Source organism: Eublepharis macularius, chromosome 16 (genome assembly GCF_028583425.1).
Source record: "Eublepharis macularius isolate TG4126 chromosome 16, MPM_Emac_v1.0, whole genome shotgun sequence".
In the NCBI taxonomy this organism is placed as follows: domain Eukaryota; kingdom Metazoa; phylum Chordata; class Lepidosauria; order Squamata; family Eublepharidae; genus Eublepharis; species Eublepharis macularius.
Window position 1 is genome coordinate 25427668 of NC_072805.1, and position 22525 is coordinate 25450192.

Below are 22525 nucleotides of genomic sequence, written 5' to 3' on the forward strand. Positions count from 1 at the left end.
AAAGAGCAGAGCTCCAGCCTGGTTCCTGGTTCAAATCCTCTTGTGATGGATTCACCTAATATTTCCAGCCACTTGTTGTCTAGGAAGCATATGCGAGTGTGTGTGGGTGAATTCAGTTATTGCCTATGGCCAGCATTTTAATTGGTTGCCTGTGAACATGGGTGACTGCAAGCCTAGCACGTGTGTCTTTCCAAAGCAAAATTGGAGGCAGCCCCGGCTGCAAATACAATTAAGGGATGAGGAATTCGCAAATGTATCGTTTGAGTGTGCGGCAGACTTCATCTACCCACTTTCCTTGAGCCGACTGAGAAAGCGAGACGCAATTTTCACGTTTCCCCCCATTGGGTTGTGAGCGGTCCCAGTTGAAGTAGTTCAGAACCATTCCGTTGACATCGACAAACTTCCCCTCATTGACCATATCAGTGACACCCACCCAAAAATCAGCCACCCCTGCCAGGCTCTTTTTGCCGTAGTCTCGTAGTGCATTGGTTTCATCACCGTCTCTGGGGATAGCAAGAGTCCCTCCTTTGGCTATACAGTCTTCATTGGCTTCATGGAAATGTTTGGCACTGTTGGACGCCAGGTAGCATTTCTTATGGACTTTGGTTCCACGAAGACAGACTGTGAAAAGAAGAGAATGTAGCTCATCAGGACACATGCAGCCCCCAGCAGTGCAAATTGTGCCTCTATGGGGCCATTGCAGGTCTGGAAAATGATGCAGGAATTCTCCTACCATGTGCAGCAGTCCTGATCTGAATCGGACACATACATAATAACGTAATAAATAATAACATTTGATTTATATACCGCCCTTCAAGACAACTTCACACCCACTCAGAGTAGTTTACAATGTATGTCATTATTATCCCCACAACAAACACCCTGTGAGGTGGGTGGGGCTGAGAGAGCTCCTAGAAGCTGTGACTGATCCAAGATCACCCAGCTGGCTTCAAACAGAGGAATGGGGAATCAAACCTGGTACTCCAGATTAGAGTTCTGCCGCTCTTAACCACTACACCAAACTGGAGAAACATGGATGTTCATTTGCAGCCAGAACGTTACTGGAGTGGGTCATCGGGACCGTATCACTCCAGTCATGCCTCATCTACACTGGCTCCCAGTTGGGTTCTGGGCCCAGTTCAAGATGCTGGTATTAACCTTGAAAGTCCTATATGGTTTGGGTCCAACATACCTTAAGGACTGCTTACTCCCATATAAACCTACCTGGCTCCTATACTCTTCTTCTGATGGCCTGATTCAGGTACCCCAGCTTTTTGAAATGAGATGGGTAGCAAACCGAGAGAAGGTGTTCTCAGTCATGGTACCAAAATTATGCAACTCCTTTCCCATGTCCTCTTCTAACTCTGGCTGCTTCCACACACGTTGGATAATGCACTTTCAGTGCCCTTTAGTGATCATTTGGAACTGGGTTTTTGTGTGCGAAACACAAAATCCACTTCTAAAGGATAACTAAAGTGCATTGAAAATGCATTATTCAACATGTGTGGAAATGGCCTCTGTCTTCCATTAGTGGGTGAAGATTGACTCTCCAGTAGCCTCCAGGAGGAATCTTTCCTACTCTATGCATTATTTGTTGTTTTTGTGTGTTAATGTATTTATGTATTTGGTTTAATTGGCTTTTAATTGTTTTTATGATCTGTTTTTTTGTTATGATCTGTTTTTAGTTGTTTAATAGCCTTGGTTGGGCAGAAAGGCAGGGTATAAATTTTGTAAAGAAAATGCAAATAAACTTTAGAATATGCTTCCATCTGTCCCAAAGATGTTACCTAGGAAAACATAATATTTATATCTTGCTTTTCTGTCCTCAAAAGGGCCCCTAGGAGGCTAACAAATTAAAAACAGAACATTCTAAAAAAAATATGAAAACATACATAGTAAAATCACATTTTAAAACCATTCAAACCAATCAATCATCATCAACACCAGCTGGACAAATGTCACATCTGGGCTCACCCATTTTCTAAAAAATACTTGGCAGGCCCCAAGAAAGGTGTCAGGGGATGCTGTGTTGCCCATGGGTGCCACATGGGGGAGCCCTGGAGTATTTGGCACAAGACCCAGCATCCCTTATAGAAGTATCTCCCATTTTTAGAGCACTTTTTTTTTTTTTTACTATTCATAGTCAGGATCTGACTGCTTGTGCAAGTTGTTGAAATGAATTCCAAGCTCTCTGTGAAATCCATGAGAATCCATTTCACACAGACAAAAATGTCAGTGGTGCTGGTTAATAATCATTTGAACTCAACCAGATATTCAATTTTGTCTGTCTTTCTTTCAGCTGTTCTTATTTGGAAGGGTGGAATAGGGAACAGGGAAGCTAAAAATGACTTGGGGCTGTTATTTATACTATTTATGTTCAAAAACGGTTCCCCTCTGCCTCACCGCACAGGTTTCATGGCATACTGCAAGGAAAAATGGATATTTGTATTGACATTAGAGTAGACCAAAAATATCAGGAAATAGGTGTATACTTGGCTTTGCACCAAAGGCAGGGATCTGAAGGCCTTTTCATTACTTAGGACCACAAAATGCCAAAATAAAGTTAACTGTGCATGAGGTAAGTCCAGCGCTTTGCAAATGCAGGACAAAGTATCTAAAATGCTATTTACAGGGGGGGAAAACCAAACTGAACATTCTGAATATCAGCATACTTGTTTCCTTGAACAACTGACAAAAACGAGATGCCAGTAGGAAAACGAAAAGAAATTTTCCATCTTTTCCCCCTTCCCCAGATTAATTCAAAGTGATTTAACAGAGCTGAATGACAGGAAGAAAATTGACGCATTTGGAATGTGGTGCTGGAGGAGAGTTTTGCAGATACCATAGGTGGCCAAAAACACCAATAAGTGGGTTCTAGATCAAATCAAGCCTGAATTCTCCCTAGAAGCTAAAATGACAAGACTGAGAATATCATACTTTGGTCACATAATGAGAAGACAGGAATCTTTGGAAAATTCAATAAAGCTAGGAAAATTTGAAGACAGTAGGAAAAGAGGAAGACCCAAAATGAGATGGCTTGACTCAGTAACAGAAGCCATGGCCTCCAGTTTGCAAGATCTGTGCAAATCTGTTAATGATAGGAGGTTTCAAATGTCTTTCTTTCATAGGGTCACCATAAGTTGGAAATAACTTGCGGGCACATACCACACACACACGTTTTATGGGAAGAGACTATCCAAAGATAAGCACTTTGAAATCCCAGAGATTTTTAACAGGGGTTTAATATCCTTTGACTCTGTCTCATTAGACCTCTGAAGCTAAGCAGGGCCAGCCCTGGTTGGATGGGAGAACAGCAAGGAAGACCAGGGTTGCTACACAGAGGCAGGCAATGGCAAACCACCTCTTAACGTCTCTTGCCTTAAAAACCCTATGGGGTAACCATAAGTTGGCTATGTGTTGATGGCACTTTCTACCACCAATGTGCTTTGACTCCCCCATCAAAATCCTAGAGCTTAGGACCAAAGTACATGCCACACAGATCTGTAAGTGATCTCCCAATTGGTTCAGAGCAAAAGCAGGCACAAGGGAATGCTTCACTCTTCCATTTGTACGTGGATTGTATGTGCATTCACTGTCACTTGCGAACAGAGCCTCCATGTACACTTGATTTTTCTTATACTTGTGTTGAAAAGTTCTCATGCTACATTCAAAGCGTGTGCAGCGGAACATGTGATATAAACCACACATGTATCCAGGTGTATCCACGGTTCGATTTGTAAGGTGAACGCCTGTTGGTTCTTTCTTACAAACAGAAGTGTGCACGTACGTGCAGGATGTACAAATGTTCGTTGTAACTTGTGAAAGGCTCTTAGTTAGGAGGGAGTCTGGTGGGTAGGGAAGAGCCATTTCAGAGACATCCGACCTCTAAATATTCTTGTAGAAGGAAGAGAAGGAAATTCAGTGGTACCTGTCTGGAGGGCTTGCATTTCTTTCAAGGAGTTGACCTCTTGCCAAAGCTTGTCGATTTGACTCTTTAGATCGCCATCTGAAATAGGTCAGTTTTAACAGAATCAGTACATCTGCATACAATTAGACATGTACATTTCCAATACCATCTGGAATATACATTTCTGGGAGAGAGTAACTCCACTGAATTGGAGGATTCTGAGGATTGCTCTCTTAGCTGCACAAAGCAGCGTGGGGAGGTTACTTCATTACAAATTTAAAGTGGTTTAACAAACCGGTTTCAGGACCCTGGAAACTGTTGATGTGCAAAGGGTTTGGGATTAGTAATCTCTATCAGAACTCTTGGCACTCATATTACAAATACCAAGGGTTTTGTGCTGATTGTCAGTAAGAACAAGATGCTGTCACAGTCCTTCCTCATCCAACCCTTCCTCTCCCACTCGCCAAGGCCAACAACCTGGAGGGAAAAAATGTCCTGTCCCTTTAATAGAGGCTCAATGTGTGGATTGGGCAGCCAAATCTTCTCCTGGCACGGAGGTAAGTAAACAGCAGCTCATTTCGCCTCTATTAAAAGGAAGAAAACACTTTTCTCCTGGCTGTTGGAAATCCTACCCAAGGCTTTGGGCAAGAATTTATTGAAGATCCCAGCTCCAAGCAAATTCCAGGCTGGACTCTGGTTTGGAAGGGGAGTGCTGGAGAGGGTTGTTCCAGGTTGGCATGCTGCCATGTGAATGAGCCCCAAAGCAAAAACAAGAGGGGGAAAGAGTTCCTCTGGATCCAGAAACACTGTCCACTAACTACAGAAGCTACCCGAAGTGGAATTGATTTAAATATTAATATTATTTATCTGTGAGAAGTGCAAAGTGCCAAAGTGCTGTAGTTATAAATATCAATAAATATTGCAATGAAATGCATAGTGAAATACACATACAAAAGTTTCCAATAGATTAATCATATTCCATACAAAAGTCCAACCAGTATAGAATTACCATGGATGGGACCTGCTGGATAAACGTAACGTCTAGTGGTTATAGTTCTTATTTGCTTGTCTTGTTTTTATCTTCTACAGGTGGTATAAATCCCTACGGGTGGAATTTCCAAAGACAACGTGATCTAGTGGTCCAATATATAGCTGTTAGAGCCTAACAGCTATGTATTAGATTTCAAAATGGACCACTAGACCACGTTGTCTTCGGAAATTCCATCCTTGCCCTAAAGAAAATGTGTACGGAAGCGCCGTAATATTATTACTCTTCTGGAATCTGGTATTGTAATACCAGTTGTCCAAATCAGATTAATCCATAGAGCCCAAATACGAGCGGTCTGTAGCATGTCAACAACCAAAATGATTATTAAGCGTCATTTCCATTTGCTCTGCTTACCTTTCACCCTCCGCTTGCTGTGCTTCCTGGCTTTTGAATGGGAAGCCTGCCCAGTGACCTGATCCAGGAAAAGGATGGTAACAACCAGAAGGAAGATCAGAAATCCCATTTGCGCCATATCTGCTTTCAGGCTGGGAGTGAGAGCTTTCGCAAGCAGCCCCAGTCACAGGTTAGAAAGCCACGTCCCAGAAGAACAGGCCGGGCTCAGCTTTATAAAAAGCTGAGGGGGAGAATTGGCTCGGCCTCTTGTTTACAGAATGAGCTAAAGTCTTCTGCTGGCTTCCACATAAGGTGCCTTCTTGTTCTCCGTCCTCCTCCCAGACCCGTATTTCCTGTCAATTCTGACCAATTACATTTATCAGACTTACAGCCCAATCCTAAAATTGTTGACTCAGAAGAAGTCCCCACTGAGTTCAATGAGGTCAAGTTGCTTTAACAGCCCCAGAACAACTGTCTAGGAGGACCTGCAGATTGTCAGAATTGCAGCTTAGTATAAGGCAGAAACAGTCTCTGGATTTTCCACCGGTAATTAGGATTTCCAAGTTATGAAATAACAATGATAAAATTCCTGAGGGGGCCATCACTTTTAAAAATATTTTTTCTCTATTTCTTGACACTTTCAGGAAGACATTACAATAAAATAATTCACAGAAGTTCTGACCTGTATAGGCTAGTCTGATCTTGTCAGACCACAAAAGATAAGCAGGGTCAGCCCTGATTGTTTCCTGTATGGGAATTTTATTTTTAGTACTTTGCGTTTTATTCATATCCCCCTTACAGCCAATGATTTTACACAAATCAAGACACCAAAGGCAGTGATCTTCAAAGGAATATGGATTTATTGGTTTTATATTGATAAGCCCATGACACATTGGTAGAAATGTGTAAAGATCAGTTCCACTGGAGGGCTTTTTATACCCTTCAGCTCTAATTTTTTACATAATAATTGCTATTTGTTTACAGAATAAAAGATCAATGGTTAATACAAATAATTCTTCAGAAGTACATTTCTCCAGGAAACATGGCACCAACAGGCCTAAATGAAAGGACAAATTAAATCTTGTAGTATAAACATATTTAAATATCTGGAGCTGTACTTTTGTTATGGGTATAAAACCTAAGAGACTGCTTCTTTAAGGCAAAGAAAAGAAAATGAAAACAAAAGAAATGTTGATATTCTCTCCTTACTGTAGGTTCATCATGACCCGCAGCTTTATCTGAGAGCAGGGGTCATTTCGTAGAAAAAGAGCTGGAAGAACTTATTAGCATAACTCATTAGCATATGCCACACCTCTTGCCATCACTGGAAGTGTGTCATTGGTATAACTGATTTGCATATGCCACACCCCCTGACATCACCTATTCTGGCTGTTTTGGACCCAATCCTGGCCATTCAGGGCTGAAATTGGGCCCAAAATGGCAAAAAGGGGCTGAAAATGGCTGAAAAGGGCCCCAAAATGGTCAGGATCGGGCCGCTGCTGAGTGGGAGAGTGATCCACTACCCGTCAGAGGCCCAATCCAGGCCGTTTCGGCCCCAATCCAGGCCAAAATGGGCCCAAAATGGCCGAGAGTCAGGTGGGTGGGGCTACCTGACATGTGACCTCTTTGGGGAACTGCTGGAACTGCGTTCCTGTGCATTCCCCCTCGAAATGTGCCCTGTCTGAGAGAAGGAATTTACCCATCAAAGCAGAAATTGCCTCCTGTATAAGAGGGCAGGTTCAATAAGACCTCATATAGGTAAAAGGTCAGAAAAATCCCTTAACAGTTCCAAGGAAGTCCGGGGTCACTATGCCGAGACAGGCAATGGCAAAATCATGTCTGTTCACATCTTGTCTTGAAAATCTTGTGGGGTCACCATAAATCAGGTGTGACTTGATGGTACCTTAAATACAATTCACAAAAAGCAGCAATAAAGCTGCTTAAAAGCAGCAATAAAGCTGAGTCATCCTCAGCTCAACACTCTATACCCGACAATAGCCCTGCAGAGAAGATTAGCACATCAAGCACCAATCCATATGCAAAAGAACCTCCTCAGGATACAGTGAAGCCTCCCGCCATTAGCATTCCACACCCTGGGAAACTCTTACAGGATGACTCAGCCCAAACCCACCTTCCTGAGTAGATATAAATGACCTGCCAACATCTTTCCCACACTGTGACACTGAGAGATCTCTGTCTTTTGGTGCTAAACCTCTGAAGATGCCAGCCACAGCTGCTGGCAAAACGTCAGGAACTACAATGCCAAGACCACAGCAATACAGCCCGGAAAAGCCACAACAACCATGTATTTTTTTTGTTACTGTCTCCCCCCCCCCCCCCCCAGCTGCAATGGATATTGCATGCTTTAACCTGGTTACCTTCTTTGAGTCTCCGTTATTAAGAGAAAAATGACTTTTTGAATATTTCAAGTAGATAAGATTATCTTGGAAGTTCTTCTGCAGCTCAGAATGTAAAATGAGATTCTGTACCTTCTTTGGTAAATATTTGGAGTGCTCCGCAAGTATGTGAACAAGAGTACTTTAAAGCTAAGCTCTTACTCTCAGTGAATGTCTCATTGATCACTGTGAGCTACATGGCCAGAACACCTTTTTGTTTGTGGCTTCTGTTTGGGGGCAAATTCGAACTCATTTCTTGCAAATGTTCTATATCCACTTTGTGTGGCGGAGTATAATTTCGAAGCATCTTTCCATTACCAATTTTAGTGGGGGCTACCATTCCCAAGGTGCAATGCAATGTGATACAAATGCCCAGACTTATCAGAAAATATAAGGGAAGGAAGAGAACTGTTGCTGAAATCCTATGACTTTCTTTGGTGAATGCTCGCCAAGAAAACACATCAGTGTCAAGATGATTTCTACTTGGGCTGAGGAGAGTTCATCTACCACTGCCTAACATGGAAAGAGATGAGGCATGGAAAGCAGTGAGGGAGAACCACTGTGTCCTAGATATCGAGCTGCTGTAGCATAGCAGTTAAGTGGTTCAGCCGTGAATCAGCGAATCAGCATGATGCTGGTTCGAATCCCACTGCTGCCATGAGCTCGAAGTCTCTCTACATGAGTCATCTGACACGTGAAGAACACATGTCGGGAGATACAATGGTAGCCAGGAAGGGTAGTTTTAAAAGACAGAGTTGGTGGCAGGGCTTTGCTAAACACTGGAGCTGTGCAAAGGGACTGTGAAATGCCAGAAGGGTAACTTCAGAGATTATAACCTCTCCAGGTCCAAGCCCTAACAACAACAACATCATCATCATTCGATTTATATATCGCCCTTCAGGACAACTTAATACCCACTCAGAGAAGTTTACAAAGTATGCCATTATTATCCTCACAACAAAATACCCTGTGAGGTGGGTGGGGCTGAGAGAGCTCCAGAGAGCTGTGACTGGCCCAAGGTCACCCAGCTGGCTTCAAGTGGAGGAGTGGGGAATCAAACCCGGCTCTCCAGATTAGAGTCCTGTGATCTTAACCACTACAGCAAACTGGCTCTAGAAGGCAGCTCCAGCTCATTTCCATTCCTCACTGCCCCCTGGTTGTGATCCCACACAGTTTTAGACTGGAGAAGTGAAACAGACAGTCTTCAGGGAGGCAAAAATAAAATTACAAACCCTCTGAGGAATGATCTCCATAGGCTCTGTCTTTTTAAACTATGCTTCCCATCTAACATTTTGTCTCTGTACAATTTCTGAACATGCGCTGAGGTGTCTCGTGTAGAGATACTCTTAGTACATGGCCTTGAGTAAGCCACTCTTCTCAGCACCAGCTCCCCAGTTCTATTGTGGGGATAATAATAATACTGACTTGTTCACCACTCTGAGTGGAACACTAATCTGTCTAGAAGAGCGCAGTTGTTGTTGTTGTTAGTAGTAGTAGCAGCAGCAGCAGCAGCAGTAGTAGTAGTAGTAGGCCCCGTGGCGCAGAGTGGCAAGCGGCAGTACTGCAGCCCAAACTCTGCTCACGACCTGAGTTCGATCCTGGCGGAAAGCAGGTTCAGGTAGCCGGCTCAAGGTTGGCTCAGCCTTCCATCCTTCTGAGGTTGGTAAAATGAGTACCCAGTTTCCTGGTGGTAAAGTGTAGATGACTTGGGAAGGCAAGGGCAAACCACTCCATAAAAAGTCTGCCAAGAAAATATTGTGACACGACATCCCCCCATGGGTCAGTAATGACTTGGTGCTTGCATAGGGGACTACCTGTAGTAGTAGTAGTAGTAGTAGTAGTAGTAGTAGTAGTAGTAGTAGTTCAAAAGAACCAATTGGGAATGAAAGAATTTCTCAGAGATTAGTTCATTTGAGGCCACATTTAAGGTGTTTGGAAAATATTATCCCAATTTGTAGAACCTGAAAATCTTGCTCAGTAAGGCTCTTCCAGACTCAAATCTTGCTGTCCTCCTACAGACCAACATGGCTACCCACCTGGAAAATATTCTTGAATCTGTTCCGCACATGGGTTGCGTCCACCCAGCTTTCCTGCTGGTGACAAAGAAAGGTCCCTTTGACCATCAAAAATGGCTGTCCTGGGGATCATGGGATCTACATGAACAAAATCTTGTGTGTTTGGGAGTCGTAATAAGAAGGGGGATTGGGTGAGATTGAATGAAAAAGGTGGCTGAATCCAGCCCATTTCTTTTATCACTTGATCACTGCAAACACAAGGGATGACTGAGGGGTGTGAATGAGCCATCGCAGATCTTGCTGCTGCTTCACATCTGTAAGATGGAAATAGGATGGACTGTGCAGCTCAGTCTGCAGTGCAAAAAATAAACCTTTATTTTGATTACTTCATTCCAAAGAAGTAAACAGCACGGAACGCTGCATTTTCTGCGAGGACACAGCTCTGGAAGGCTAAGCCACAAAGCTCTCCTTGTGAGAAGCCATCAGAGAGTACTCAAAAGAGCATGCTGGAAAATACAGACATAATGCTTAGTCTGAGAATGGAAACGTACTGCTTTTCAAAAGCCCATGATCCACTATAAAATGACGCCAGAGGAATCTGTAAGGGGGTTGATCTATTCCATTCCCAAATGATGGAGGCTGAAACCCAGCTTCCTGACATGCTAGCTTTCCATGTGCAGGGAGTCTTATCACCAAGGGAGAGCACATATTAAAGACAAATTAATTCAGCATAATCTTTTGTCCACTATAAAATGACACCAAAGGAAGCTGTCAGGGGGTTGGTCTATTCCATTCCCAAATGATGGAGGCTGAAACCCAGCTTCCTGACATGCTAGCTTTCCATGTGCAGGGAGTCTTATCACCAACGGGAGAGCACATATTAAAGACAAGTTAAGTCTCCCATAATCTTTAGTCCAAAAGGTCCTATACCTGGCTACCCTTTCTAACCAGGCAGTTCCACTGTGTGTCAAATCAACCGAATCAACCCTGGTGATCAATGGGGTGACAGATATCGCAGCCAGATCGCTCTCACATCCTCACAGTGTTTGAAAGCACTATGAATCTCATAGATAAGAAGCAAGCAATTCTCAGATGGGTGTGCAGGGCTGCCTCAAAGCACCTTCAGCTCTGGCCAAACCTCCGCTCGTCTCCAGGCAATGTTCAGTAATGCAAAGTCAAACAGCTCTGCCTATCCTTTTGCACATGGCCATTCACCTTTCCCCATCCATCCAGGATGAAGAGAAAAAAAGAAATTAGAGCTGCTAAAAACAATGACAAACCAGACCATTCAATACACATATTGAACTGGCATCAATGCCAAAAGTAACCTCAGGGCATTTTCCTTGTATCATACCTCCTGCCTCATGAGGTCAGTAGCCAGAGCTGAAATTAGGGAATGACTCAAGCGGTGAGAATCACTTCTTCCTTAAACAAAAGGCAGTAGCTTTGGTCAATGAAAGGAATGCTGCCCAACACCTGCCTCTGAAGTCGACTCTCTTGTGCAGTTTGAGCCAAGCAGCGGAAGTTGTGTCAAAACTGGAAACTACTTTAAGGCCAAAAGAAAGTTCAAATGGGCCTGGGAAAGGTACAAAGCACACACAAGTGAATAAGGGTTATGTCACACATCCAACCTTCCTTCTGTCCATCTCTCTATGAAAGTTCAGTTCAAGATAGCTATATGATAATAGTCAGGGCTTTTTTTCTGTGAAGAGAGGTGATGGAACTCAGTGGTGGAACTCAGGACCGCACAATGACGTCTGACAGGTGGCAGCTTTCCAGGATTTCAGGCAGAGGTCTTTCATCTCACCTACTACCTGGCACCTTTAAATGGAGATGCTGGGAACTGAAACTGCGACCGTCAGCATGCTACGTACTTGCTCTACTATGGTACTACACAACACCCTTAAATACTCACTCCTGTTCTTCTCCTAATAACCCTTTATCACAGTTTCTTTCATCTTTTCCTTCCTTTGGCCTCACCTAACCTCCATCTTCCAGCCCCTTTCCATTATGGTTCTACAGGTTCTGGTGGTACTTCATCAGCTCACCTTCACCAGGGCACCAGCCCTTTTAGGTCTCAGTTGTTTTGAGGTACCCTGAAGCATCAACTAGTCTGGCTTTGTTCCCTGTAGAACTGCAGAAGGGCCCACCTCAAACCCAGAGCACTTCAGGAGTGTGTTACGTCCTAGGCCATGGCTGTTTTACACCAGAGTCCTCCTTGAAGGAGTGCAAATGGAGTGCAAGTGAACAGGAAGGAATACACGTGAGTCTGTTCACTTGCCAGGCAAGTGTAATTTGTCACTTGTAGCTTGGCTCTCAATAAAAAGGTCTTTGGATCTGACCAGGGCTTTTTTTCTTGGAAAAGAGGTGGTGGAACTCAGTGGTGGAACTCAGGACCGCACAATGACGTCACTTTGGGTCAGCTGGAACAAGGGGGGAGTTTTTAAAAGTTTAAATTGCCCTCGGCGAAAATGGTCACATGGCCGGTGGTCCCGCCCTCTGATCTCCAGACAGAGGGGAGTTTAGATTGCCCTCTGCGCCAGCAGTGCGGAGGGCAATCTAAACCCCCCTCTGTCTGGAGATCAGGGGGTGGGGTCACTGGCCATGTGACCATTTTCAAGAGGTGCCGGAACTCCGTTCCACCGTGTTCCAGCTGAAAAAAAGCCCTGGTTAGTTGCACCAGTAACTTCTTAGCATAATGACTCATGAGAAGGAATGTGCTGCAGCTCGGTGGTAGATATTGATATTCAGTAGGTTTCTGGTGCAATTCCTAACAGCTCCAGTTAAAACATAGTAGGTAATGTGAGAGACTTCTGCCTGAGACCTGTGAGAGCTGTTGTCCATCAGAGCAGACAATATTGACCTTAACAGAACAGACATGGTGTGCCTCTGGAGAAGCTTCATGCGTATCAATTCATTAATGACTGACTAACCAAGCTGTAACATTAATGTTCCACAAGATGGCAGCATTTGAAAAAATAAAAGCAACGGTTTAGTTTTGCTTCTGTTGGAATTTATTAGTATTGTCTATGTTTCTTCTATGAACCTTGACTTCACTCTTCTTGCACATCCTGAATATGGAATCTATCAGAGAAGACTACATTGCCCAGCTCCATATCTTCAGCAGTTTTCATATTATAATTTCTGAGTTTGTTCCGGATGCATTTTTGTGGCTCTTAGAGAGGTCTCTCTTAGAACAGAGATCCCAAAGAGAGCATGAAGGAGAAAATCAGCACAGTCCAGGGCCACGAGGCAACTTTTGCATGGTTTTCTGTATAAGAGTGCTCCACTTCATACAGCATCGCCTTTGCGTGTTGCTCCATTGGGTCCAGAAAAATGAGGAACGCAACAGTTGTTGTAGCCCAAGAGACATTTGGAAACTTTTTATCGATGCTTACGTGTAGATTTCTCACTGTAATGTTCATATGTTTATTTCTATTCTGTATGAAGCTTATTATTATTTTTTCCTTTTCCAATAAAAATTAAGAATAAAGAATCATAGCCTGAGAATCATATCCTTTATACAGCTTCAAGGCTAGACAAGATCCAGACACAATGAGCACTTCTTCATAGCAATGAACATCTATTTATTAAGAATATTTTTATCCTCAAAGGCTCACAGCTGCTAACAAGATGACATTTCAAAATAACACTGTGCATCAACCAGTTTAAGCCACAGAATGTAAAAGTCCTCTTTCATTTGTTACAAGGCTACGACGTGCCATGTTGTTTCCCTGGGTGACAGGGCCTGACATAAGTAGATTAACAGGGCCATCCTAAGCATAGTTACTCCAGTGTAAGCCCATTGATTTCAGTGGGCTTAGACTGGAGTAGTCCTGCTTAGCATGGTACTATTACAGAGCAATCCTAAACTGGTTTACTTAGAAATCTAACCACGTCTATTCAATGGGCACAATTCCCAGGAAAGTGTTTTTTTTAGGACCACACTGTCGATTCTGTAATTAACAGAAACAGGCACAGATATAAGAGTTACAGTTTATAGGAAAGATCACCCTTCTGTTACCGTTCCTGTCCTACCTACTTGTTTCTGTTAATTACTGAATCTGGCCAATCAACAGTGCAGACCTAATAAATCCTTTCCTGGGAGTTAGGCCCATGGACTAGACCTGAGTAGGATTTTAGGTAGACCAATACACAAATCATTTCACAGGGGAGGAGCAATTCTTGACAAAACCCTGGTGCCCTTCAACGCCAGTCAGATCTTTCCAAAGAACCAGTTCAGCAGTTGTAAACGCTGAGGAGATCTGGCAGCCAGGAACAAGCTAAGCTTAAGAGGCTGCTTTGCTTGGATCTATTCAGGTGTCTGTACAACTGTTGTCATCTCCTCCTCCTTTCCAACAACTGCTGGAGGCCTGGGAGGAGGAGTTAAAAGGTGAGGCAGCACTGATGCTGTCCAAGGTCGTTGCAGTTCGGCTTGCTCCTGGGGCCCTTTTAAACTGCACAGTCCGTCTGCAGAAAGTGAGAATCTGTACTGCATGTGTCTAGGGATGCCAGCTCTGGGTTGGGAAATTCTTGAATATTTGGGGCCAGAGCCTGGAATTACTGGATGTGGGGAGGGAAGGGATCTCAGCAGGGTACAATGCCATAGAATCCACTTTCCAGAGCAGTCATTTTCACCAGAAGAACTGATCTCTGTTGCCTGGAGACCAGCTGTAATTCCAGGAGATCTCCAGGTCCCACTTGGAGGATGGCAAGCTTACATGTACCATTCAGCCACGATACCATATTTATTTATTTAATCACATTTCTAGTCCGCCCTCCCCGTCAGACGGGCTCAGGGCGGTTTAACAACCGTTTAAAACAGTAAAAACATTATAAAAACATTAAAACATATCAAAACAATTAAAATTGTCGGGTATAAAATATTAAAATACAGCATTTTCCTGCATGGGTGGTGGAAGGTCTTCAGTGGTATGGCCGGCAAGAGGACAGCCTAGCCCCCACCAAATGCCTGGTGGAACATCTCTGTCTTGCAGGCCCGGTGGAAAGTTAACAAATCCTCCCGGGCCCTGGTTTCCTCAGACAGAGAGTTCCACCAGGTTGGAGCCAGAACTGAGAAGGCCCTGGCTCTGGTAGAGGCCAGGTGGACCTCCCCGGGGCCAGGGGCCATCAGCGAGTTCTTAGTGGCTGATCGAAGCGACCTCTGGGGAACATATGGGGAGAGGCGGCCCCGAAGGTATGCTGGGCCCAGTCTGCATAGGGCTTTATAGGTCAACACCAAAACCTTGAACTGGACCCGGTACTCAACCGGTAACCAGTGCAGCTGACGGAGGATATGTGTCATATGAGCCATGATTGGTGCTCTGGCAACCACCCGTGCAGCTGCATTCTGAACCAGCTGCAGTTTCCGGATCAAGCCCAAGGGAAGCCCTGCATAGAGTGAGTTGCAGTAGTCTAATCTGGAGGTGACTGTTGCCTGGATCACTGTCATAAGGTCATGGGTTCATAGGTAGGGGACAAGTTGTTGAGCCTGTCTTAGATAGAAGAAAGAGGATCTAACAGCCGCTGCAACCTGTGCCTCCATAGACAAGGAAGCATCCAGGACCATCCCCAGGCTCCTCACTCTTGACACCGGCGTAAGTGGCGCTCCGTCGAGAGCAGGGAGCCGGAGTCCCGCACCCATGGACCCTAGACCCACATGCAGGACCTCTGTCTTCAATTGGATTCAGTCTCAGCCAACTCTGCTTCAACCATCCAGTCACAGCTCTGAAGGCACATTCCAGGACATCTGGGGCAGAGCCAGGCCGTCCGTCCATCATCAGATACAATTGGGTGTCATCTGCATATTGATGGCACCCAAGTCCGAAACTCTGTACCAGCTGGGCAAGGGGGCGCAAGAGTGACACCAGGAGAGACAGACAGACAGACAGAAAGAGACATGATACATTTCTTAATACTGGCAGAACTGTTTCCTAAAGGACTGTAGGAGGCACAGATTTGACTGAGCGCAGGCAAGCGTGACCCTGGGAAATGGGAAAAGGCAGAGAGTTGTTAAAACAGGGGACTGCACACAAAGGTGATGAGCAGGCAAAGAAAGGAAAATAATTTTAAAATTCTCACACTTGTTATTTTATTTTAAAGAAGGGTTATCGGATTAGATTCCCCTCTCTTCCCTTCTGTCCCTGCAACGTTTAGCAACAAGGCCGACAGTGGCTATCTGAGTAGGGCTATAATTCTAAGAACACTTCTAATGATGTAAGTAAGCTCCATTGAATGAAAGGGGGATTACTTCTGGGCGAGTCTGCTTAGAATTGCTCCTGGAAATGAGCCCCGTTGAATAAAAGAGGAATAATTTCACATCAGACCTGCTTAGGATTGCTCTCTAGGCCTGACAACCTGGCATCCGTTCACTGAAGGAAACAGTGGCCGGTTCTCATCTGGGTCGGAGCTGGAAACTGAGTTTGTGCTGCAACCACCGAAGAAGCTTTTTGTCCCCTGCAATGAGGGCTCTTTCTCACATGCTTTAGAAGACTGTGCTGGCTCTCAGCATCCTCTTGCTGGCCAAGATATTAAAGCCAAGTGCCAATGGATGGGTGGGCTGAAACATTCTTTCCATGCTTTTGTCCTCTGAGCTCACCCTTACAGTAGCACCGGCACAACAGTGTCCCTAATAGCCCTGTATTGCTGTGAATAGGGGCACATCCAGCATCGATGCACATCCATCGGTTTATAAGCAAGAACCAACATTTTCACTTTAAAAATAAACCAGGGATGAGTGCTTGAAGCAAGGCAAGGTTTAAATTGCATGCTCAGATATACACACATTGGAGGTAAGATAAGAATCATTCAGTGTGGGTATAATGAAAAAATTGGTGTACACTGTGCATGCATTGAATGCGTGCACACTAAAGTAGCGGCCCCAGACTCATGTGAGCGGCCAATTTGCTGCCTGTGGGGCGGCCGGTGGGGTAGAATATGTGGCAGCCACCAGGCTGTCTTCTTCCCAGGCTCCCCTGGGCCACCCAATCTGTTCAAATTTGCAGCTGGCCAATCAAGGCCGGCTGGGAAGCGGTTGGTCTTGGGGGCGTGGCTGGTGCTGGACCGGGGAGCCTGGTTTTCACTCAGGTCGGTCAGGCTGCTGTTTAAGGTGGGCAGCTCTCCCTCCGGCTTCAGTTGCTTTCCAGCAGGCAGAATCCCACCCACTGCTCCCTGCTATTTTGTTCTTATCCTGGGTTTTAGTTTGTTCTCTTTGTCACAACTTTAGGCAGTATTGCATTGGGATCTGATCCCTCTGTGGGGAGAGGGGGCCTGCCTGTCCCGTCTCCCCTCATTTTAGGGGATTCTCATAAGGAATCTTGGGAGTGAGTCATGGCGGGCAGGCCCAACTCGGGGGCAGCCAGGGAAGACTCACTCCCAGGTGGCCGGGGGACACTAAGGGGTGTACACCCAAGTGGACCTCTAGAACTGCCACTCCTGGGTTTCCCCCTACAGCTGGTGTCTGTGGGGGCTGGAGGTCATTGGCTGGCTGGCAGGTCAGCCGATGTTGGGATCCAATCCCTATGCTGGCCAATGCTTCTTTTTCTGCATTCAATAACGTTGTGGCCATCTTTTAACTTCATTCACTGTGTCCGTGGTTCTTTGTCGTCGCTGTTCCCTCCCCTCCACCGCCCCTCATCACTGAGCAGCAAACATGTAGGCTTACCAGTTGCCTGCTAGTGGTGGGCAATTTCACATGAGTTTGCCTGGTTGCCGGAAGGAGGTGGCAACCCCCCCTCCCAGTGATGACCTACTACCAATAGACAACCCAAGAAGCCCATACCAGACAAGCTCACAGCTAGGCACGATGATGTCACTTCCTGAAGTGATGTTATCACACTGGCAGTGTGCATGCTCCTGCTCTGCAGTGGGGCCGATTTTGGCCCCAAATGGGCCAGAATTAGTCCCACTCAAAGAGTGGGAGCATACCTGTGGCCAGCGTGATGATATCACATCCCAAAAGTGACATCATCATACCTGTCTGGGAGCACGCGTATGTGAGGAGACTTAGGGCCAAGCTACACATGACGAATGACACTTGAACGGCAAGTGTATTTCTCCCTGTTCACTTGCCCTCCACTCAAGCCACTTGCCGCTCAAGTGTCATTCGTCATGTGTAGCTTGGCCCTTAGTCCTCCACCTCTCGCCAGGGACTTGGGAACTCTAAAAACATGTGATATGCACAGCAGGCATCAAGGGCTGGAAGCAGAGGCTTGACGAAGCAGGCAGCATGGAGCCATAGCCCCTGGCTTCCTTTCATAACAAATTGGCCACATTGTAGCACCTGGCAGCTTTATAGCTGATAGTGGCGGAATTGGCTGTCTAGGAGCACCAGATTAACAGGCCCAAGGAGGATTCTGGGCTACTTTATCTTCCCCGTCTTGCTTGCAGTTCTCATTCTGACGAGTCTGATCTAAAGGGCTCCTGGTTTGGGGACCCTGCTGTGCCTGATACCCCAACCCTAATAAAATCCTGAAACAAATATTGGCAGAAAACACGCCCAGGCAAATTCTGCTACTTGAACGTGCATCCAATAGCAGTATAGTCTTCTCTTATCTCCCCTTTCATAGTACTGAATTTTAAAATCTTACTCGTTTTAAATGTTAAGAACAAAGCTTACGTTCTTAAAAATGCTCCTCAATATCAAAACTGAAAAACAAACCAAAACCCAAGAAATGGATGTATAGATTTTTATTTTTCAGTGTGTGTGCTCTAGAGGCAATCTATAAAATCTACCGGATCAGTCTTATCCATGCGCTTGTTAAAACTTCTCAAAGAACTCTGAAAGGTCGGTAAGGCAAAAGCAAATGTCGATTTTTCCTCATCAGGCTTTGTGCTGAATAATTCTGTCTTTAATAATAATTCCTAGTATTCTACCTGGGACAGACGATAGGCTAATTGGCCTGTAATTTCCAGGATTCCCCTCTTCCCCAAATTCTTTTTAAAAAATTGCTACTTTCCAGTCCTCCAGTACAGAAGTGACCAGTAACATATATTGTTAGGCAGTTCAGCCTTCTGTCCTGAATCAGCTCAAACCTGAGCGAGTTCTTTGCAAAAAGCGCAAGAAGCAAACATAATTGGCGATGCTTAGCCTCCAACCCTGCAGTGATCCAAGGGAGACTCGAGGCAGACAATAGAGTTTCTTTCCCAGAGAGTAAGAAAGAGGCATTCATACCCACAGCATGCACATTCATCCCACTTTCACGTTGGGTCAACCGGTTGTGCAAATGTTTGCAGTGTGTCAAAACCCTCCAAAAGCCGCTTGACCAGATGCATCAGCAGGGCAGGAGGAAAGATTATGTCCATCTACTGGTGTCGAGAGCTACTTGACACCCTCTTGGGTTCTCCAGGAAACTATTGTCTGTCTCCCAATGGAGAAGTCAAAAGGTCAAGGACAAGCTGTCACCTCCGTATTTTTACTCGATCAGGCTCTCTTGGAAGAAAATATTTGTTCGCAGATGCTGCAATGAGTATTTAGAACTGGCACCGTATGAGAGAGTCTTGCTTTGATGGACAGGGAAGTGGACGCCTGTTGTGGGTGGATGGTTGTTTAATGTCTGATTTGCTGAGAAAAACAGAGATGGGGCAAAAGAATTGGGGTGCATCTGCCCTTCTCTGACACCTTGACACTGGCTCGGTGTCATGTTCTGCTTTCATCTTTAAGCTTGCAGATAATTTCCAATGTTTTCCCTCTACCTCTGCACCCTGACTGTGATCTAAGTCATAGATCTCTGCAGTAGCATGGCTGGCGTTTCCACAGTGTCATGGCTCATCATGGAAAGGTTGGAACAGGGTTCCATAGGGGTGACTGGTGTGCATGATACATATTCTGGTTATCAGCAGTATTTACCTCTGTTCTGCATATAGGGGGAAAGTGGAAAGAAACTGTCATAGGAAAGCCCCCTTCCAGCCTAACTTGGACGCACCCCTATCCTCACCCCTCAAAGGAGGGAGCACCTGCACAGCCAGCCCTGTGCAGAAGGTGCAAGAGTGCAGCTGTGAGCAGGTGGTGCCAGCCAAACTGGGCAGCCAGGCTCGGTGAGGCCACGTGGTCAGTCCTACCCTCACTGCAGTCGGGGTGGTCCAAGTGAGGGTAGGCTGTACGGTTACCAGCTCTGGGTTGGGAATTTCCTGGAGATTTGGTAGGCAGAGCCTAGAGAAGGTGGGGTTCAGGAAGGGGAGGAGCCTCAGTGGTGTATAATGCCATAGAGTTCACCCTCCAAAGTAACCATTTTCTCCAGGGGAATTAATTTCTGTTTCCTGGAGATCAGTCATAATTCCAGATCTCCAGCCACCAGCTGGAGGCTGGCAACCTTAGTAGGCCAGGATAATGCATCCCTCTGTCCCTGTGCTTCCAGCTCACACCTGCCCCTCTCTAGTGGGAGAGGTGCCCCCAGATTTGAGTGGCCCCAGTGAGGGGAAATCCTCCCAGGCCATCACCCCTCTGGGTCTCTTCCAGATGGCTTTAATGGCCAGTCCACCCTGATAGTGTACCTGCACACAATGGTAATGGCTGGTTCTTTGTAATTTAAGATACAGAGAAGTGAGCCTGGGGCCTTATGCATGCAAAGCAGATGTTCTACTGACTGAGCTGCAGCCCCTTGTTAAGACTGCTTAGGATTGCACTGCAAACAGACTCGAGGAGTAAAACTGAGCATGAATTATTTCGGGTTAACCATTTTTCCGTGTGATTGGATACCAGGGGAGAGTTAAATACATGCTGCAAGACCGCTCTGGAAGCCTGCTGTTATTTTCTTCATTGTAGATATGAGTCAACATTTTGTAACGAACAAATAAAATTGCAGGTCATTGTTGCATATTGCAATGCTTAAGTGGGGAACATTACTGAAAGTGCACTGCACAGAAAAGATTTTTAAGGTTTGTGGTTTGGATCCTACCAGCTTTTTGACTGATAAAAGAGAAAGGAGGTGACCCATTTGACTACACAAAAACCTATGCTGGGGTTTGTAGGACCTGCGTGAACAAAAAAAAACACACGAGATGGGGGCTACCTTGAGGAGTTGAGTGGGACAGAGAGGAAGAGCTGGTTGGAGCCAGCCCTTTCATCTGAACTTTCCTACTGAAATGACACTTTACTACAAAGCCCTACGAAGCGAACCTGACCCCAAATAGAATCCAGTGTTGGAGAATGAATTGTGTACAATCTTCTGTTTCCCGGGAAAAGCCTTTTATCGAGATGCACTTTATACAGACTAAAGATGAAAGCAACTGTGTTGTCCTGAGGCTGCCTCTGTCTTTTCTTATGAATTAATTAACACGGTCTTTGAAGGGAATGGAGAAAAGACGTGCGCTTTCTCCCATTGATGTGTGCACGTGTCCCTTGGCATATTTCCTGATCGGTGGCTCCCAGATCTGCCTTTGTAGTATTTAATGCACTCGTCCTCCTGCTAGCAGGAATCTTTTGGTGCAGGAAGGAAGCCGGACTGAGCAGTCCATGGTTGTGTGAGTAACTCTCTGGGCAGCAATGTTCTAAGCTCTTCTCGGGATGGCGCTCTCTGTCTGGTGGCAAGTCTCCAGGGTCTGAGGCTGGGCTGTTATATTTCCCAGCTTTGTTAGCTGAAGCCCTCGTGGATCTGGGATGTCAGAGGTGTCCCACTACTAACATGGTATACAAGTTAGGAACAAGTAAGGAACCACGACGAGAGGGGAAAACATTTGGAAATTTCCTTGATGATCTACCCAGATTCTGCCTGCTCTCAGCAGTTTGAGAAGACCAGTTCCTCCATCTTTGCCCTTAATTGTTTTCAGCAATCCTGAATCCGAAATATACTCAGTCCCAATCAAACTGTTTATATAATTTACAAACTCGTATTTTTCTCCCTACCTAGGAAATAGATGAAGACTTTTACCTAGTCTGTAGGTGGCCAGGTTGTGCTCTTTTCTTGATTGGCACAGGGGCCAAGTACTTTGATACTCAAATGACTCATCCTTCAAGAACTAACAGCCAGCCTTCCGTTCCTATGGCAACAAAGAGTGTCTTATCAGCCTGACAAAGCCTATGCTTCTACACTGGCCTGTCCTTCACTTTCTCCCCAAACTTAACCAACAATAAGCACAAAAGACAATTTCAGCCAAGCCTCACAACACACACACACACACCACCTCTCACTTTCACTCACATCATCACTTATCCTCCGCCTTTCTCTTCAGTGGGCACCCAAAGCAATTTACATCCTTCTCTTCTACCCCATTTTATCTGCACAATAATCCTATGAGGTAAATTAGACTGGTGGGACTGGCCCAGGGTCACCCAGAAAGCTTCCACAGCAGAGTGGGGATTCAAACCTGGATTTTCTTAGTCCAGTACTCTAACCACTACACTATGCTGTCTGTCTTACTCATATTATCTGACTCATACTTCATGTGTTCTACCTCTGTGCTATTAATCCTTCCATTTAGTACAAGCAATATAACAGATTGAGCACTGCCAGCCAAAGTTAATGCTATGCTTCATATTTTATTTATATTTTAATGTAAACATCATTTGCTTGGTAGGCACAAGAATAACAAAAGCTCTAAAGCAACAAATAACAATTAAAACAAATGTTTCAGTTCACTTCATTGGGGCGGATGTTCAAGAGAGGCCTTCACGGTGCTGTAACACTGATTGAGAAATAATTTGCTTTGGCTTGGAGAAAATAACCAATTAATTAGATAAATTGAAAAGGGTCCAACTGGAAACAGATTGATTCACAGTGGCATCCTAAACAGAGTTATCCTCTTTTAAGCCCACTGACTTCAATGGGCTTAGAAGGATGTAGCTCTATATAGGATGGCACTGCCAGTCCCCTCCGGCCCTTCCTAGTAA

At 45.1% G+C, this 22525-nt stretch overlaps 1 protein-coding gene across 2 annotated transcripts; it reads right to left on the reverse strand.

Annotated features, from left to right (window-relative positions):
* Nucleotides 1–229: 229 nt before the first annotated feature.
* On the reverse strand, nt 230–5427 carry CLEC3A (C-type lectin domain family 3 member A). 2 transcript variants are annotated; one of them, XM_055000795.1, is made up of 3 exons: nt 5310–5427; nt 3929–4006; nt 230–621 (listed from the first exon to the last, which is right to left on the reverse strand). In XM_055000795.1, the coding sequence occupies exons 1-3, from the start codon at nt 5425–5427 to the stop codon at nt 230–232; spliced, it is 588 nt and encodes a 195-aa protein (XP_054856770.1). The 2 variants fall into 2 exon arrangements, with proteins under 2 accessions (XP_054856770.1, XP_054856769.1); XM_055000794.1 differs by having other exon boundaries at nt 5301–5427.
* Nucleotides 5428–22525: the final 17098 nt, after the last annotated feature.